This window comes from Mastigoproctus giganteus, chromosome 2 (genome assembly GCF_048544385.1).
Source record: "Mastigoproctus giganteus isolate SK-2022 chromosome 2, ASM4854438v1, whole genome shotgun sequence".
NCBI lineage: Eukaryota > Metazoa > Arthropoda > Arachnida > Uropygi > Thelyphonidae > Mastigoproctus > Mastigoproctus giganteus.
The window spans coordinates 107,121,665-107,142,992 of NC_143576.1; the positions used below are offsets into that span (position 1 = coordinate 107,121,665).

General features: G+C 37.9%; 1 protein-coding gene across 1 annotated transcript in view; it reads right to left on the reverse strand.

Moving 5' to 3' along the window:
- The window catches only part of LOC150089484 (EEIG family member 2), a 140,105-nt gene extending 122,999 nt beyond the window's left edge, over positions 1–17,106 (reverse strand). The window contains exon 1 of the mRNA XM_090368617.1: positions 16,961–17,106. Coding sequence (XP_090224743.1) covers positions 16,961–17,106 — 146 coding nt within the window. The remainder of the gene's footprint in view (positions 1–16,960) is intronic.
- Positions 17,107–21,328: the final 4,222 nt, after the last annotated feature.

The window sequence follows — 21,328 nt, forward strand, 5'->3', positions numbered from 1 at the left end:
ATTTTTAAACAATTGTTCAAAATTTGGTTGCAAATTTGTGATGCCAATCTCAATACATAATGAAGATTGTGTCCTGATAGTATTTCTTGATGGAGCACCAGGTCCTGATGGTATTTCTCCACTTGTTCTCAAAACCTGCGCTTCTGAACTTACTCCTGTTCTATGCCACCTTTATTCACTTTTCTTATTCCAAAGGCGTTTTTCCTTCTGCTTGGAAATTTGCTCATATCCAGCCAGTTCCTAAAAAGGGCGACAAATCCCTCCCATCAAATTACTTCTACTCTTTCTAAAGTAATGGAGAAATCACTTAACCGTAAACTCTTAAACTATCTAGAAACCTTCCGTCTGATCAATGATCGCCAGTATGGATTCCGTCAGTGTCGGTCGACATGTGATATTCTGGCCTATGTTACCAATTTATGGACAAATTCAATGGAAAAGTTTGGTGAAACACAAGCAGTTGCTCTTGACGTCTCAAAGGCTTTCGATCGTGTTTGGCATAAAGATCTTCTAAACAAGCTTCCATCTTATGGTTTTCCAACTGTTCTTTGTAATTGGTTATCCAGTTTTCTCTCTCACTGCTCACGGAAGGTGATGGCAGATGGCGCTCTGTCTTCTAACTTCACTATTAATGCTTGTGTCCCCCAAGGTTCAGTTCTTTCCCTCCATTCTTTTCCTCTTGTATATTAAGTTTATTCCTCGTTCATTGAACGGAAATCATATTCATAGTTTTGCTGATGATAGCATATTGCATTCCACTTTCCTGTTTCAGAAACCTTGCGCTGTTCAATCAGCTTAAACTTCTCGAATATCCGCAATCATTTCCTTAAATGCCGATCTCCAGGTAAATTCTCCAGTGGGGCAAAGATAACCTACTTCATTTCAATCCTCGTAAACCTCAGTCCTGTCTTATATCTCACAAAAAGGCACCTCCGTAGCCAGGTGGGTAGGAGCAGCAGTGCGTAGCACACACACTTCTTGATTAGACCAGGGTTCGAGCCCATGACCACCAAATACAGAGGTTGCGGAAAGGTCAGGGAATGATCACCGCATATCCCCGGAGCAACATGGCCTTAGTTGCTAATGCTCCTAAAAACCAAATAACAAAACATATTTCGCAAAAAGGATTCTTCTGCTCCTATACTTATCTTTGGTGACACTCCAATTTCTAGGCAAGTTGATATCTCTGTTGGGGATTACCCTGACTTCTAATCCCTCTTGGCACAATTACATTACAAATATTGCATCCTCTGCATCTAACAAACTTGGTTTCTCTTTCACTCTCAGCATTACTTTTCTTCCAAACGGCTGTTCACTCTGTATAAATCACAAATCCACCCTACCATGGAATACTGTTCTCACATCTGGGGTGGTGCCCCCAAAACCTCTCAGGTTTCTAGATTCCATTCTAGAAGAGGGCAGTTAGGTTAATTAATGACTCATCTCTAACAGAGTCTCTCCACTCGCTGTCTCATAGACATACTGTTTCTTCTGCATGCCTTTTCTACAGATACTTCAATGGGCACTGTTCTTCTGAACTGGCGTCTATAATTCCCACTCCCTCTTTTAAAACAGTCTGAACACGTGCCGCCACCAGCCATTTACTGTCCAACTTCAAACTCACAGAACCAACTTTTGATCTTCCTCGTTTATTCATTCAACTTCGGTTTTCTGGAACAACCTTCCTTCATACGTATTTCCTGAAAATTACAGTCTACAGAAATTCAAGTCTAATGTCAACAAATATCTTCTTTCGTTTTCTCAACCTCCAACCCATGTGTGGTACTATAGGTTCTAACACCTCTCGTGTTTGGGGTTTTCATAAAAAAAAAAAAAAAAAAAAAAAAACTCATCTGTTATTCTGTTTCTTTTTAAATATTTATTTGATTTCTTGTGTGAAACAATTTGCTTGCTTGCTTGTTTGTTTGCTTGGTTTTTTTTTTTTTTTTTTTTAGGAGCATTAGCAACTAAGGCCATATTGCTCCGGGATATGCAGTGGTCATTCCCTGACCTTTCCGCATTCTCCGTATTTGGTGGTGACAGGCTCGAACCCCGGTATAATCAAGAAGCGTGTGCTATGCACTGCTGCTCCTTCCCACCTGGCTAGGGAGGCGCCAATTTGCTTGGAAACATACGTTGATCCGAACAAAGTAGCCATTTTCATGGCATTTTCTTTTATTAGTGGAAAATCTTCGGATGGGAAAGCCTTGTAGAATTCAAATAGTTTATTTTTGCAGTCTATATACTTATTTTTTAATCATATTTTGGCTTGAAGATCAATAATTTCAAGAAGTTGTAATCTGGGATTGTAGTTTTCAGCCATAGAAGTAAATGAGTTTTCAAACAAAAGCTCATGTTTTTCATGGGATTTTATATCAGAAAATCGACTTTCAAACTTGTCAAAAAGTAATTGTAATAACGAAAGGCAACGATTCTTTAGAAATGTGTTTGACCTTTAGCTCAGTACAACATTCAAAGTGAACTAAATTGTCTTGCTCAACTGGGATTTAAATAATAACAATTTATTCTGAAATGATTTGATGTCACCAAACAAATCAGAGAAATGTATGTATGAATTGCAATATCAAACAGCCACTCCACATTTGATAGTTGTTTCATTTGTTTCCCTTTTTCTGTGTTGAAACATTCGGTGATGTTTCTACAGCACATCAAGGCCAAGCACGTCTTTCACGAGCCAAGAGAAGGAGGGGGTTGTTGTTTTGGTTTTTAGGAGCATTAGCAACTAAGGCCATATTGCTCCAGGGATATGCGGTGGTCATTCTCCGACCTTTCCGCATCCTCCGTATTTGGTGGGCATGGGCTCGAACCTCGGTCTAATCAAAAAGCGTGTGCTACGCACTGCTGCTCGTACCCATCTGGCTACGGAGGCACTGCCATGAGAAGGAGGACCACCAACATCCGCAGACAGTAAGAGGGTTGAAAGGTTGAACAGCTGTTGCTGAGTTACAGATGTGTGACAATTCATTTCATCACAATGCAGTGGGAATTAGTTATGGGTCTGCCCACAGCATTTTACTTGACCATCTGCACGTGTCTAAAGTCTCCGCATGATGAGATCCAAGATTGCTGACGCCTTCGCAGAAGCAGTGTCGAATGCAATGTTCTCGCAAACTGTTGGATTTGTGTAATGCGGATGTTGAGTACTTTTTTGATCGGGTGATGACAAATGACGAATGCTGGGTGTACATCGAAGAAACCATTGTATGGACTGCGCTTTGGTTTGCTGCAGGAAGTCATCAATAAAGTGGAATTGTGGTTTCAGGCAAAAAGTGCAGACTTCTATGATCAAGGCATTAAACAACTGATCCATAGATGGGAGAAATGTGTTACTATACATGGAGAGCACATAGAAAAGGATTAAAGTTCCTGTGAAGTTTCACCTTTCTAGGGCTATTATTATTTCTAGGTAAGGGTACGAACCTTTTGATTCCCCCTTGTATATGTATTATAAGTATGTAAGAATTGAAAATTCTGATAAAGTTTGCATAGCTGGAAGTGAAAAATACACAAAGTGCCAAGTACTAGAAGGGTGAGGATAGCAGAAAAAGAAGTAATTTACATTCCTTTTACAAACCTACATTACTACAGAACAGAAAGTTTAAGGAATATTTACAAGAAATCTTTGGCAAAGGATGCCAAGAAAAACAGCAAAGGCTTCTTTACCTATGTAAACTTTAGAAGGAAGGGGATGAATCAGATTGCCTCACTTGATATCAATGGTTTGACTGTTGCTTGAGAGTGGGCTCTAGCATTGAACTGGACAACTGAGTTCTGGATACAAACTACAAAAACACAAGGTAATGAAAATCTGTCTCACTGCAGAGTAAAGAAGCTTGTTGTTGTAACGTGACTTGGCAGACAACTAGAGAAAGGTTCAAGGTCAACTGCTGTGCCTTACTTTCACAGGTGGCACTTGGTGTATAGTGGCTCTGCACACAGTCTCATTATTTAATAGCCATACCTCATATATGCTTCCATAATTTCTGATGGGCTTTGTACAAGGTCTTGATGAACAGGATGATGCCCATGAAGGAATAAATGAGAGAAACCAAATAAGGACTCAGTTGTCCAGTTCAATGCTAGAGCCCACTCTCAAGCAACAGACACTACATCCTCAACAGTAGAGATTTCTGGTTCCACAGGAGGTAGCTGCTGTCGGCTCGAGTTGACTAGTTTGAAAAATGGGAAATATATTGTATACAAAGGATAAGTGGAAAAGGACCAAGATATGTCTGCTAGGGAGCTAAAGTTTATGACAAAGAGCAGCTATCATCTTTTAACAACATAAAATGTGTTACCATTTGTACATGTTGGGACTAAAGATATTAAAAGTTGGAGATCTGAGTATTTACTTAACAAGTATAGGGCAATGTTGAGGAAAAGTTCGGTTAGCATTGAAACTAAACAAATTTGCAATTCTGCCCAGATAAGATAGGAGGAAGTGCATGATGAGAGCCCTGTCAATTAATTTTGCTCTAGAGAGACTGAGCAAGGCTCATGAGGTAGAAATTTTCTCAGCATGATATTTGTGCTATGCTGTGCTGTCTCTATTTTAACAGAGATGTATACACTTAAATATAAGGGGCGCAAGATTATTTGTTGAAGCTACTGAGTCAGAGTTAGATCGATTGGAAAAACGCTGGCATGTGGGAGATGCAGATTAACAATAGTTAGCATTAGTAAAGGCATACAATGCAAGAAAGCAAGCTTATGCAGCATCAGCCAAAAAAAAAAAAAACCTCCCCCATTTCACCCCTCCACTTGTTCCAAATGCCTGTCTAGCTCAGCCTTAAATTTATTTAGGCTATTAGCTTCCATGACAAAATATGGAAGACTGTTCCACCAATCAACTACCCGCTGACTAAAAGCAAATTTCTGCACATCTATTCTACAACTATCTTTCCTCAATTTGAAACTATGCCCCCTCAGGCTCTTAGTCTGAGCAAGAGAAAGAATCCCATCAACATTCAGCTTGCTCAACCCATTAAAGGCTTTATACACCTCGATCAGATCACCTCACCGGTGCCTACTCTCCAGGCACTGCAATTTGCAGAACTTAAGCCTTTCTTGCTAAGAGCACTTTTGTTCCCCTCACCAACCTTGTTGCCCTTCTTTGTACTCGTTCTAGCAACTCTACATCCTTCCTAAAATGAGGCTCCCAGACCTGTACATAGTACTCTAGGTGTGGCCTGACCATTGCCTTTTATAACGAGATAATCACCTCCCTGTCCCTGATAGCAAAATTCCTATATATCATTAACAAGACTCCATGACCTGCCCTGGCAGCCCATGTGCACTGCTCAGCAAACTTCATATTTGACTGCACAATTATTCACAGGTCTTTTTCACTTTCTACTTCCCTGAGTGTAGTACCACACAGTTGATACATTTCTCTTCAGTTAATACTATCCATATGCAATACTTTCCATTTGTCAATGTTAAACTTCAGTTGCCACTTCTCAGCCCATTTTCCCAACTTATCTAGATCCAGTTGGAGTAGCATACTGTCTTTAACAACCCAGCCAACCTTTGTATCCTTCTGAAAACTTTGACATTAAATCTGATATACCATCATCAATATCGTTAATAAATATACAAAACAACAATGTGCCCAACACTGAACCCTGGGGAACTCCACTAATAACATTTGTCCATGAAGAGCAGTGTCCATTGATTACCACTCTATGCTCCCACTCAACCATCACTTTATCCATTGTAGCAACTTAACCTTAATGCTCTAGTTCTCCAATTTGTACAGCAGCCTTCAATGTGCAACAGTATCAAAAGCTTTCCTGAAATCCAAGTATATGATATCAAAATTATTTTTGGCTTTCAGTTACTTTGTGACCACATCATAGTATCCAGTTAAATTGGTCAGAAAGACTTCCCTTTAACAAACCTCATGCTGTGTCTTAACTATTACTGCAGTCTTGTCTAGATGATCCTGCAAAGCTTCTTTAACCAGTGATTCCATTATTTTCCCCAGAACACAAGTTAAACTAACAGGTCTGTAGTTAGTTGTGTCACCTTTTAAACCCCCTTTGTGAATTGGTGATATATTTGCACACCTCCAGTTCATGGGGACCTCCTCTGAGTCCAAGGAAGCTCTCATAATTATGGCTAAGGGTTTGCTTACTTCCTTTGCTACCTCCTTTAATATAACTTGAGAGATCCCGTCCACTCCAGGTGCCTTCCCAACAATTTCTCCTCTACTGTGTTCTCAGTTATTACAAAATCACTTAGCTCCCTGTTAGCGTGTGATAAACTTCTGGCACTCCCCTCATTGAATAACTCATGTGTGAATGTAGATGCAAAATACCCAATCAGTTTATTAGCTACCTGAGCATGATCATCAATAGTCAACCCATCTATGTTAAGTTGTCCAATCTGATTCATCCCTTTCCTTCTAGAGTTTACATAATTAAAGAACTCCTTGCTGTTTTTCTTTGTATCATTTGCCAAAGATTTCTCGTAATTTGCCTTCGCCTGCCTAATCTCCTTTGTGACTTTATTACAGACTAGTTTATACCTGCCATAGGCTTCTGTGTCACCTGATACTTTATATGCATCCTGTGCATTTTTCTTCTCTGCCATGAGCCTCATTAATTCATCTGACATCCATTTAGGCCTAAACCATGAACAGTATTTCTCAGTTGAAATGAAAAGCCTAGTAGCCTCCAAAATTAAGTCCCCGAAGGCTTCCCATTTAGAATTCAACATTGGTAACATCATCAGTTGATCTCATGTACAGAATTTAAAAACTGCCTGAGACTTTTTTTTTTTTGTCTGATGCTGCATAAGCTCATAAACTTGCTTTCGTGCATCACATGCCACTACTACTACCTCTGTAGTCATCTTTACGAAAGCAAAATCCCTCCCTTCAGCCTTCATGGTAGTTACATCTTTAAGTAATTCCCACATCAGTACATTGTGATTATGTCACCCAGTGGTTCCTTTATCTGCAGATTCTTGATGCATGAAGAATCACTACTGATAATCAGATCAAGAATATTACTCCCTCTAGTTGCCTCCTGAACATGCTGCTGTAGGAAACTATCATCCAATAAATCCACAAACGCCTTACTGGTGTGTGAGTGACCAACCCACATATTCCAGTGGCACCTCCGTAGCCAGGTGGGCAGGAGCAGCAGTGCGTAGCACACGCTTCTTGATTAGACTGGGGTTCGAGCCCTTGACCACCAAATACTGAGGATGCGGAAAGGTCAGGGAATGACCACCGCATATCCCTGGAGCAATATGGCCTTAGTTGCTAATGCTTCTAAAATCCAAATAACAAACAAAACAAAACAATAACAAATTCCAGTCAATATCTGGAAAGTTAAAATCCCACATTATAAGAAACTCTGACTTACTGGTGCACTATTTCTCTGCATAATTGCTCATTATAATCATAAGGTTCGTTAGGCCTATAACACACACACCTCTCATTTTTATTTTCCCAGTGCTTATTTCACACCAAACAGACTAAACACTGTATTGTCCACCAACATCAATTGGATGCACTCCCTTAGAATTTGTGTTTCTTAACTAACAGCATAACCCCTCCTCCTTTCCTGTCCTGTCTATCCTTCCTGTACACATTGTACTCCCCAAATTTCAATTCTGCACTGTTTATATTTGTGTGACACCATGTCTCTGATATCCCAACAATATCTGCCTTTGATGTCTTAACTAGCACTTCAAGCTCATCAAATTTATTAATTATACGCCTAACATTGGTGTACATGCAAGTATACATGCACCCGTTCCTACTCTTCGTTACCCTAACACAGCCCATGTATTTACTTGTTCCACTATGACTCACAAAAGTTCATTCTAATAGAAGCAGTGCAAGAATCACTTTTGCCTCTGCCTGCGGCCACTGTTAACCTTTTGGTCTGTGTATCCCGCTAAGCTAGCAGTTTTCCAACCCACCTAACACTGCCTCGATAGCATCAGCAAATATTCCAGTACCCTTTCTATTTATTTAAGTGTACCCCATCCCTGTAGAAGCAGTCTCTTCTGTAGTAGTAGTAGTGGCATGTGATGCAAGAAAGCAACTGTATGAGCTTATGCAGCATCAGCGAATAAATAAAATAAAATAAAATAAAAAAAAATCACACCATTCCCTCCAAATGCCTGTCCAGTTCCTCCTTAAATTTATTTAACCTGTCAACTTCCACAACGACAGATGGAAGTTTGTTCCAGCAATTAACCACCCACTGGCTAAAGGAAAATTTGCGCACATCTATTCTACATCTGTCTTTTCTTAATTTGAATTTATGCCCCCTTAGGTTCGTAATCTGAACAAGTGGAAGGATCCCATCAGAATTCAGCGTGCTCAACCCATTCACGGCCTTATATACCTCAATCTGATCACTGCACAGGTGCCTAGTCTCCAGCCACTGCAATTTGCAGAAATTAAGCCTCTCTTGGTAAGAGGATCCCTTCATTCCCCTCACCAATTTTGTTGCCCTTCTCTGTACACGCTCAAGTAAATCTACATCCTTTCTAAAATGAGGCCTCCAGACCTGTATGCAGTACTCAAGGCGTGGTCTGACCATTGCCTTATACAGAGGGACAATCACCTCCTTCTCCCTGCTAGCAAAATTCCTATATATCATTGACAAAACCCCATGACCTGCCCTGGCAGCCTGTCTGCATTGCTCAGAAAACTTTATATCTGACTGCACAATTACTCCCAGGTCTTTTTCATTTTCTACCACCTTAAGTGTAGTACCACACAGTTGGTACGTTTCTCTGGGGTTACTTCTACCCATATGCAATACTTTGCATTTGTCAAGGTTAAACTTCAGTTGCCACTTCTTAGCCCATCTGCCCAAATTATCTAGATCCTGTTGCAGTAGCACACTGCCATTACTATCATTAACAACCCTGCCAACCTCTGTATCATCTGCAAACTTCGACATTAAGCCTGATATACCTTCATCAATATCATTGATAAATATACAAAACAACAGTGGAGCTAACACCGAACCCTGTGGGACTCCACTAATAACATTAGTCCACGAAGAGCAGCACCCATTGATTACCACCCTCTGTCTTCTCCCACTTAACCATCCTTTTATCCATTGTAGCAACTTACCCTTAATACCATTCTGCTCCAATTTGTACAATAGTCTTCCATGCGCAACAGTGTCAAAAGCTTTCCTAAAATCCAAATATATGATATCAAAATTATTTTTTGCATCCAGTTCCTTTGTAACCACATCATAATATCCTATCAAATTTGTCAGACAAGACTTTCCCTTAACAAACCCATGCTGTGTCTGAATTATTGCTGCAGTCTTGTCTAGATGATCCTGCAATGCATCTTTAATCAGTGACTCCATTATTTTACCCAGAACAGAAGTTAGACTAACTGGTCGGTAATTACTCGTGTCACCCTTCGATCCCCCTTTGTGAATTGGGGATACATTTACACATCTCCAGTCCGTGGGGACCTCCCCTGAGTCCAAGGAAGCTCTCATAATTATATTAGTTGCTTTTCCGCCTCCTTTAATATAACTGGATGGATTTCATCCACCCCAGGAACTTTTCTTATGTTTAACTTCAACAATTTCTCCTCCACTTTGCTTTCAGTTATTACAAAATCATTAAGTATCCTGCTACAATTTGATAACCTTCTGCCATTTTCAAACCTTAATAATTCCTCATGTGTGAATATAGATGCAAAATACTCATTCAGTTTGTTTGCTATCTCAGCAGGATCATCAACAGTCGAACCATCGATGTCAAGTGGACCAATCAGATTCATCCCCTTCCTTTTAGAGTTTATATAAGTAAAGAAATCCTTGCTGTTTTTCTTAGCATCTTTTGCCAAGGATTTCTTGTAATCTGCCTTCGCCTGCCTAACCTCCTTTGTGACCTGATTACAGACTAGCTGTAATCAGGTCACAAAGGAAGTTAGGCAGGCGACAACAAACACAGACCAGGCTGAAAAAAATTCTACCCCCTGAGGCTTGCACTATATCTCCAGGGCTGAATTTATCAACAAGGCTTTCATCATATACTCCCTCCTATCATATCTGGGAAGTATTGCAGACACTTTGACATTCAACCCTAACTCGCAACTTTTTTTCAACATTGACCTGTACTTGTTGGGTAAATCTGCAGATCTCTTACTCTTAATGTCATTAGTTCCAATGTGTACAACAAAATCTTCTTTTGTGCCCTGAAAAGATGATATCTGCTCTACAATGTCATTAACTTTTGCCCCTGACAGACATATCCTGGTCACGTTCCACCTATCCTTCTTGCATAGTATATTCCTTGTCTCCCTGACAATAGAGTCACCAACAATAACTAGTTCCTTTCAGACCAGTGCATTCTGCCTTGGAGATTGCCTCTGTTTTGCCTGATGCACAGGAGTGAGCTCTTTCGTTGAACTGTGCAGCTGAGAGCTTGATCGGTTCTTCATATTAATTTCTTTGAGGGCAGTTACCCTACACCTCAAGCTCTCTTAGACACCCATCAGAATGGTGAGTTGGCACCTAATTCCTTGACACTCTAGAGACCTAACCTAGTACACACAAAGGCAACCTCCTTGGCTAGATCATGTCCTGTTTTAGAAAGGCTGGCAAACATTTCACACTTCGCACATTTTTTGAGACTGATGCGTTGGAGAATCGCCTCTTCGTTTCTCCCCCGGGTCACAGCACTCTCGCTAGTCTGTGATCTTGGCTTCGCAGCTCTAGTGTGGGTCATGTTTTCCGTTTAAATACAATTTAATTAACAATGAATTTTAATAAGATTAATATTATTTTTGATTAATTGATAATACTATAATAAGCTAACAAATTCCTAATACAGTGCTTCTTATTACACTATTTAGTTTTACTTTATAGCTTACTCTATCAGTTTCAGATATATATATACGTTAAGCTATTTCTTATCGACTACATATGGTGGCTAGTTCAACAATATAGGCGCCAACATCGGGAGTCGTAACTTCCAAAAATCTCTTGTTAAATTCAAGTTGTAAGCAAAGATGAAAGTGATTCTTTCACTGCTTCTAGTGGGACATACAGCAGCATGCAAAGTGAGGTGTCCAAGACTACAAGGCCTGCTGAGGCCTTTGGTTGTGTTAGGGTGTGTGTATACTCGCTTGTACACTAATGCTAGGACTACAGTAAACAAATTTGGTGAATTTGAAGTAATGGTTAAGTCAACACATACAGACATAGTAAGGATATCAGAAAGTATATATCTCCAATGCAACACTGTTATTTGATAGCACCCTTTCTATTTAAGTGTACCCCATCCCTGTAGAAGCAGTCTCTTTTGTCAATAAGCACAGACCAGGCTCCCCTCTACCTGCCTATACAGGCAGGTAGAGGGGGAGCCAGTAGATTGGAATATCTTATAATGGGGGAATAACTTTCCAGTTATTTACTGAACATGTGGGATGGTCACTCATATAGTAGCAGAAATTTTCTGGATTTACAGGATGACTTTTGGAAAACAAAAGGAAAACAAAATTGAGTAGGAGTGTGTTATAGGACTAATGACTGTGATGAGTATACCAAACAGCTATATAGGGAAAAAGTGTGGGCCTGCAAATCAGAATGTCCATAATGGGAGGATTTTAACTTTCCAGATGTTGACTGGAATTTGTGGGTTGGTCACTCAACACACTAGCAAAACTTGTGGATTTCTTGGATAACTATTTTCTATAGCAGCATGTTAGAGAAGCAGTAAAAGGAAGCAATACTCGATTTGGTTATCAGCAGTGATTCTTCATGCATTAAGAATCTGCAGGTAAAAGACCCACTGAGTGGCAGTGATCACAGTGTAGTAATGTGGCATTTAATGAAAGACTGTCAAGGTAAAGGGAAAAGCTTCTGTTTTCATAAGGGTGACTACAGAGGTCTCAGACAGTTTTTAATTTCGTGCAGTGGGACCAACTGATGATGTTACCAACAGGTGTATGGAATGCATATAAATTATTAGGTGATACAGAAGCCTATGGTAGATATAAATTAGTCTGTAATCAAGCAACAAAGGAGGTTAGACAAGTTAAGGCAGATAATGAGACTGGCAAAGAATGCAAAGAAAAATAGCAAAGAATTCTATGCTTATATTAACAGTAGAAGGAAGCGGTTGAATCACACTGGACCTTTTGATGTCTGTGAGTTAACTGTTGATGACCCTGCTCAAGTTGTGAACAAATTGTATAGGTATTTTGCATCTACATGCACTCATGAGGAATTCTTAGGGAATGCGTTGCCAGAAGTTTATCAAACGCTAATGAGGAGCTAAATGATTTTGTGATAACTGAAAGGAAAGTGGAGGAGAAATTGTTGAGATTAGACAAAAAAAAAAAAAGGCACCTGGCGCAGACAGAATCTATCCAATTATATTTAGGGAGGCAGCAAATGCTTAGCCATAATTATGAGAATATCCTTGAATTTGGGGGAGGTCCCTATGGACTGGAGAAGTGTGAATATATCCCATTTATAAATGGGGATCAAAAGGTGGCACGAATAATTAGACATCCGTTAGCTTAAGGTCTGTTCCAGGGAGAATAATGGAATCACTGGTTAAAGAAGTAATGCAGGACAATTTGGGAGGACATGCAATTATACTGCAATCACAGCATGAATCTGTCAAGGAGTGGTTTGTCTAACCAATCTGATAGGTTACTATGATGCAGTGACTGGATGCAAAATATAATTTTGACATCACATACTTAGATTTCAGGAAGGCTTTTAATACTGTTGCACATAAAAGACTGCTGTACAAACTGGAGCAATGTGGTATTAACGGTAAGTTACTCCTATGAATAAATGGATGGTTGAGTGAAAAAAGACAAAGTGGTTATCAATGGGCACTGCTCTTCATGGACTAATGTCATTAGCAGAGTTCCCCAAGGTTCAGTGTCGGACTCGTTGTTTTCAAAATTATCAATGATATTGATGAAGGTATATCAGGTTTAATGTATAAGTTTGCAGATGATACAATGGTTGGCAGGGTAGTTAACAGCGGTCATCAGGGTGAGCTACTGCAACAAGATCTAGGAAAATTTGGTCAGCGGGCTGAGAAATGGCAGTTGTAGTTTAACACTGACAAATGCAAGGTATTGCACATGGGTAGCAGTAACCACAGAATAACTTATCAACTGAGTGATATTATACTAAGGGTAGCTCAGGGCAGTGGAGAATGAAAAAGACCTGGGGTTGGTTGTGCATTCAGACATGAAATTCTCTGAGCAGTGCAGACATGTTGCCAGGACAGTTCATGGGATTTTGTCAATGATATATACAGGAACTTTTACTAGCAGAGATAAGGAGGAGGTGATTATCCCTTTGTATATGGTTATTGTTAAGCAGCATCTTGAGTACTGTATACAGGTGTGGAAGCCTCACCTTAGGAAGGATGTAGATATGCCAGAATGGGGCAGAGAAGGGAAACAAACTGGGGAAGGGAACAAAATGGTGCTCTTATTTAGAAAGGCTTCAGTTCTGCAAACTGCAACATCCTGAGACCAGGCAACTATGGGAGATCTGATTGAGGTGTTTAAAGCCTTGACTGGATTGAGTAAGCTGAATGTTAATGGTATTCTTCCACTTGCTAAGACTACACATGAGGCAGGATGTAAATTCAAGTTGAGGAAGGATGGTTGCAGGATAGGGAGAATTAGACAAATTCTTGGAGGGTACGGATGGGTGAACTGGTTTTATTTATTTATTATTATTATTTTTTGGCAGATGCTATATAAGCTTGCTTTCTTGCATCATTTGCCATTACTACCAACAACTAAGAGATACAGTTCAAGCTTTAGACCTAAATGAATGTTAGACAAATTGATGAGACTGATGGCAGAGCAGGAAAATGTGTGGGATGATTTTACAGCACTGGACATGGAAACCTACAGCAAGCACAAACTAGTCTACAATTATGTCACCAAGGGGGTTTAGGGAAATAAGGCAAATTATGAGAAGTTATTGGCTAAGAATGAAGAAAAGTAGGAAAGAATTCTTTGCTTATGTTACCACTACAAAGAAAGATATTAAAAACATTGGCCCACTAGATATAAATGGCATAACAGTAGATTATCCTGCTTGGTTGCTGGCAAACCAATAAATATTTTGTATCTGTGTTCATGCACAAAGGCTTTAGGGATGGGAATACGAGAAATATACCAAGTCATAACTAGGAGTGATATGATTTTGTTATAACTGAGAAGAAAGTGGAAGAGAAATTGCTGAAGTGGTAAGTAAATAAAGCACCTGAGGCTGATGTGATCTATCCAGTTATATTAAAAGAAGCAGCAAAAGAGGTAAGCAAACCCTTTGTCACAATTTTGAAAGCATCCTTTATTTCATGGAAAGTTCCTATAGATTGGAGATGTGCAAATGCAACTCCTACTTAAAATGTGCAATCAAAGAGTGACACAAGCAATTACGGACTTGTAAGCTTGACTTCTGTTCCAGGGAAAATATAATGGATTCAGTGGTTAAAGAAATATTGCAGGATCCTCTTTACAGGAATGGTATTATACAAAAATCACAGCATGGATTTTTAAGGATGAGATCCTGTCTAACCAATCTGATTAGTTACCATGATGCACTAACAAAGTAACTGGATGCAAATAATACTGACGTCATATACTTAGATTTCAGTAAAACTTTTGACTGTTCCACATGAAGGAAAAAAAAAAAAAAACTGCTATACAAATTGGAGCGATGTAGCATTAGGGGAAAATTACTGCTGTGGAAAAAGGAATAATTGAGCAGCAGAAGATAGGTCATTATAAACTGGCACTGCTCTTCTTGGACCCACGCTATAAGTGAAATCCCTTGGGGGTTCAGTGCTGGGCCCCTTATTGTTTTTGGTATTTATTAACGATACTGAACCGCATATTGATTATACTGTTTAAATTTGTAGATGATACAAAGAATTGCAGGGTGGTAATGTTAATGATAAGAATAAGCAACCCATTTCACAAGACCTAAAAATTAGACAGACATGCTGAGAAGTGGCAACTGAGGTTTAACATTAGTATATGCAAGGTACTGCATATAGGCAGCGGTAATCCCAGAATAACAAACCAATCAGGCGGTACCACACTCAAGGTGGTGAACAATGAGAGACCCAGGGATAATTGTACATTCTAACACAAAGTTCTCTGAGCAGTGCAAACAGGCTAATAGAACAGTTTATAGGGTTCTGTCAGTGATATGTGCAGGAACTTTCTCAAAAAGGGTCAAGGAGGTAATCATCCTACTGTATAACTATGGTTAGGCCACAGCTTGAGTACTGCAAACAAGCCTGAAAACCTCATTTAAAAATAAGTGGATCACTTGGAAAACAGGTTTAGAAAAGAGCAACCAGATTAGTAAAGAACACAAAGAGGTTCTAACTAATCTGGATGACTTTGGCTGTTGAAACTACACCCCTTGGAAACTCGGCACTTCCAAGAACTCCTTATTGAAGAGAGTAAGGTTTTAAATGGATTGGGTAAACTTAATGATGATGGTGGTATTCTATTTCTTAGACAACACATAGAAGGGAACATAAATTTAAAAAGAATGGCTGCAGGATAGATGTCTGAAAATTTGCTTCCAGCTGGAGGGCAACTGATTGTGGTAGTGGGTAGCTCGAATAAATTTAAGTAAGAATTAAACAGAGCATCAGAAGAGATGGACAAACACAGATGCTGTATAAGCTTGGTTGCTTCCTTGCATTGTTTCAATAACCTTTGCCTACACAAACAGCCTCAACTTCTCGAACATTCACTACCAATTCCTTAAATGCTGCTCCGTACGTAATTCTCCAGTGGGGAAAAGATAACTTAATCAAGTTCAATTCTTATAAAAGTCAGTCCTGTCTTATATCTCATAAAAAGCATTCTTCTGCTCTTATGCTTATCTTTGAGGATGCTCAGATTTCTAGACGAGATCATATATCTCTATTAGGGGCCTGACTTCTAATCTCTTTTTGCATAAGCACATTACAAATATTGTCCTCTGCAGCTAAAAAAATTGGATTCTCTTTTGATGTTGATGTTGCTCACTCTGTACAAATCTCAACTCTGCCCTACCACAGAATATTGTTCAACATCTGGGGTGGTGACTACATAACCTCTCTCTGGCTTCTCGATGCCATTCAAAAGAAGGGGCAGTTAGGATCATTAATGATCCACTTCTTACAGAGTCTCTCCACTCTGTCTCACAGATGTTCTGTTTCTGCATGCCTTTTCCATAGATACTTCCATAGTCACTGTGCTTCTGAACTGTCTTCTATAATTCCAGCTCTCTCTCTCTTTAAAACCAGTCCAAATACATGCATCAACCAGTTAGCAACCTTTTAACATCCGACTTCAAACTTACAGAACTGACTTTTCTTTTCTTTATTTATTTATTCAACTTCCATTTTCTGGAACAAACTCTCTTAATATATATTTCCTGAAAATTATAATATACAAAAATTCAAGTCTAATGTTAATAAGTATCTTCTTTCATCTTCCCAACTTTCAACCCATGCATTATAAGTACTATAGGTACTTACAGTGTATAGGTTGAAGGTTGGGATAATGAAAGAAGAATGCTAAGTACTATGGGCTCTAATACCTTTTGTTTTTGAGGTTTTCATATAATTTAAAAAAAAAAAAGATATTTTCAGCTTTTATAATTTTCTATAATTACTTTTTGTAAATAATTGATTTCATAATCTGATAGAAAAGGAATTAACAAATTTTAATTATTAATATTTGGGTTATGTGAGTTTTGAATCACTCTGTAAAGAGTCACCCCCACCCCCTGCACACAAATAAAAAAAAAAAAAAAAACAACACACCATTTAATTCAATTAAAACACTTTTACTATTTTAAACCTAGAGACTTGGTCTATAATTTCTACATACAAAAAATTTCACAATTTATAGATATGGAAAAAAGGCTGAAATAGAAGTTACCTTTGAGACATTTCTGTGAAACTTCCTCCATCAAGTAACCTAACTTTGGCAAATAGGACTGCATTGACAAATGGAACAGAAGATAGCTCATCAAGTAGAAGATCAACTTGAAACTTATACTTTTTCTTCTTTAACATAAAAGACATTTTCTAGCTTCTCCAAATTTATTAAATACAAATAAGAAAAACAGCAACAACATTACATTGTGGATGGAATGAAAAGAACCTGCAAAGAATAAAACAATTAAGTGTCCAGTGCAAGTGAGAAATGTTTTCAAAAATTGTTTCAATAACAGTGAAATATATATTTTGTAAAGAGAGGCTAGGTACTTAGATAGTTTTTTGGCTATGATTCCAGATTCTTTCTTAGTTGTACCTTACAGCTAAACAGAAAATAATACCTCAAAAAAAAAAAAAAAAAAAAAACTCAGCATGCTTTGTGCTTATTAAATTATAAAATTTAACATTTTCTTAACATTAAATTATAAAATTTAATAACCTACTCAATGAATTAAAAATAATAGCCCAAAATTAGAGAATATTTTTATTACCTCCACAAACCAATTAATTCACAGAAGTCTACAAAAAAAAATTGCATTCACAAACCAGATTTTATCATCTTTCTGTGAAATGACAATACAGCAATCCCTCATCAACCACAGAGGTTATGTTTTTGAAAAGTACTGCAGTTTTGCCAACCGCAGTTGAAAAGACCAAGGTTACATAAAAAATAAGGGATTTGGGGGGGGGGGGAGAGATATAAAAACTGCATTAAATGCATATATAAAAAACAAATTAAAACTATTTATTGTTTATACCATGATAAAATGATTATGACTATAGGATTGACAATGCAATTAAAAATAATTAAACAAGATGATGGAACAAGATTTACGTATCTCAAAGTAGACTACATTGGTGGGCAAAAAAAAAAACATTTTGCTCCCTGTTAAAATACAGGGTGATTCTTAATAGATTTGATGTTGCTGAATTCAAACATGGCAGCCATATTGCTGTAACAGCCACCAATTTTAAGGGAGAAGGGATTAAAATCAAAAACTAAGTTTCTAGTAAAAAAGATTTCATATGCAATATTTTAAGAAAATGTTAAATGTTACAGTACTAAATATTGAACAATGGGTCTATTAATCTTATTCTATTTACAAACATGTTCATCTGATAACAAAACTGAGATACTTATTTTGTCGTTTTTTGCCTTTTATAATTGTCCAATGGTTTCTCCCATAAGAAATTCCAACAGTATACCAACGTATTTGGACTCCATTTTCCCTGGTATATTTTTCCAATTGAGAAATATCTTGGTGAAACCTTTCACCGTGTTAATCGGAGACTGCACCCAAGTTTCCAGTAAAATATTCTAAATGGGAATGTAAGAAATGAAACTATAACAATATGTTGCATCCTAACTCTCTGTACACTTAAATTTAGCTCATCCACAATTTTGCTGTAATTTCACACACGTGTTGCATGCGATTTCTCATTGCCTAAAACGTTCCGGCAGATGTTTTTGAATGCCTTCCAGGCTTTTATTTCTGTAGCATTTAATTTTTTAGTGAATTCCTCATCTTGTAATAGCAATTTGATTTGAGGACATACAAAAATTCCCACTTTTATCTTAGCCTCACCAATTCAAGGAAACTTCTTTTTTTTTTTGCCTCAAACAGGAAAATCCTTCTCTTTTTTGTCCATCACTTTCATAGATATATACATATATTATTATCAAACCTTGCTTGATGTGCAATGGAAATAAACAGATTTTTGACTTATCGACCAAAGGAGGATGTGCTAAATTTTTCTGGCCTAGTGTAGTTTCTGAATGGTCTGGCTATGTTTTTCACCCTATAGTGGCAATCGTTTTCTTGACTCTCACTTGCATAAAAAGCAGCAGTATTTTGTGTATTCACCATTGCAACACAATCAGCAAAGCTACCACTTTTAAGTTGGCACAGATATTCCATTTGTATTCTTGATAGCATACTTTGTTGCAAAAAACCCCATAGGTTCTTGTACGTTTCCTTCGCATGAACTGCATGGGCCAATGGTATAGATGGACACTTATTTCCATTATGGAGTAAAACTACTTTCAAACTGATCTTGAATGAATCAATGAAAAGCCTCCACTGCTCGGGGACCTTTTCCAGATGTAACTCTTTCATTAATTGCTGAACATTGTTACAATAAACCAAAGCATCATCCATAGAGTAATAGGTTAGATTAGATTGCCTTTTTCTATAAAAAGACACCTTGATGCCCTTTTCAAGAATATTCCACTGCTGAAACCATGATCCTAGTGACTGAGCCTTGGTCTTCGAGAGGTCCAAATCTCTGATCAAATTGTTCCAGTCTGCCTTAGTAATTAGATCTGGCTTTGCAGTACCAAGAGTTTAAAAGTCTGGATCTGTACTCTTTCTGGATTCTGTATCTTCAGGATGACTTCTTTTCCAATGCCGAATCAGAGTCAAGTCCGTAAGTGTCTGGTGGCTTTGGGAATGGCATTGTATCATGAGGCACCGGCCTTACAGCAGAAGGCATGTTGGGATACTCTACTTAATGCTTGGATTCTCCAAAAAAACAAAGCAGAAATATTGGTCATGCAAAATATGGGTTTTGGTAATTAACTATTAAAACGATGCCTTTTACTCTACATACGTAGTTCAAATTTATGGGTAAACTATGGTGTATCTACACCGATATTATATAGTTAATCACCAAAACCCATAAGAAATTATCCATTGTGCATTTTGCCTTCTAGTACATTATCATTTGTTTGTTATTTGGTTTTTAGGAGCATTAGCAACTAATGCCATATTGCTCCGGGAATATGCAGTGGTCATTCCCTGACCTTTCCGCATCCTCCGTATTTGGTGGTGACGGGATCGAACCCCGGTCTAATCAAGAAGCGTGTGTTACACACTGCTGCTTCTTCCCACCTGGCATTATCATTTGTATAACCATTTGGCATCTCTCATATTGTGGAAATAATTTCGCAGCTGTGATGGCATGTTGCATTACCAGGATACCTGCCCACTCACTGATAACGAAGCGAACTAGCTTCGAAATGATCGTCTGGGTGGTGGTATCCGCTGAAAATAAATAACAGTAGTCTTCTCTACTAGAGTAGGGTTATTTATTTGAAGTAGTGCAATACCAGCTGTCTCGTTGTGAAGGCACCTACAATATGAGATACAATTAAAACGATGCCTTTTACACTACATATGTAGTTCAAATTTATGGGTAAACTATAGTGTATCTACACAGATATTATATGGTTAATTACCAAAACCCATAAGAAAATTATGCCTTGTGCATTTCGCCTTCTAGTACATTATAATTTATACACCATTTGGCATCTCTCATATTGTGGAAATAATTTCGCAACTGTGATGGCATGTTGCATTACCAGGGTACCTGCCCACTCACTGATGATGAAGCCAACTAGCTTCGAAACGATAATCTGGGTGGTGTATCCACTGAAAATAAATAACAGTAGTCTTCTCTACTAGAGTAGCGTTATTTATTTGAAGTAGTGCAATACTGGCTATCTCGTTGTGAAGGCACCCACAATAGAGATACAATTAAAATGATACTTTTACACTACATACGTAGTTCAAATTTATGGGTGAACTATGGTGTATCTACACCAATATTATATAGTTAAACTGCAATTTTAATACCACTTCTCTGCAAATGTAGCAAAAGCTATCAAGCTTATTTTGGCAAGAATGAGGAGGTATTTCATGTATGGTTGAGGTAAGTGCACATAAGAACACAATTAAGAAATTGTAGATTTTTCTTTCTAATTTAAGCACAGTTCACAATTTACACTAATGCACACACTGTTTACAGAAAAATTAGGCAGAAAGGCTGAGAAATGGAAAGTGAGGTTTAACATTGACAAATGCAAAGTACTGTATTTCGGATTAAATTAGGAATTCAAACTGAGGGAAATTTTGTTTAGAGTTAAACTTTCTTTAAAAACAGGGGAACCAATTAGAGACAGATAACCTGAAATAGTTAACCACTCAACTGTTTGCAAGAGAAGGAATTATACATCTTTAAACAAATAGTTACATAAAAATAATTACACAAAAAATTTACATAGTTATACAGATGCAGAATAGAATATACAAAATTATACAGATACAAAATGTATAAAGATGTACAGAATTAAAAATAAATAATTTTACAAATAATTATACAAAAAAAAAAAAAAAAAAAATGAGTTAACCATTACAGTTGATAAATGTAAATGTCTAGCAATTAATGTCCAATCAGTTCAAGATGTGAACACGTGTTCAGCACAGTAAATTTTATAAGATAATGACAAATTATGTTATTGTCATACTTT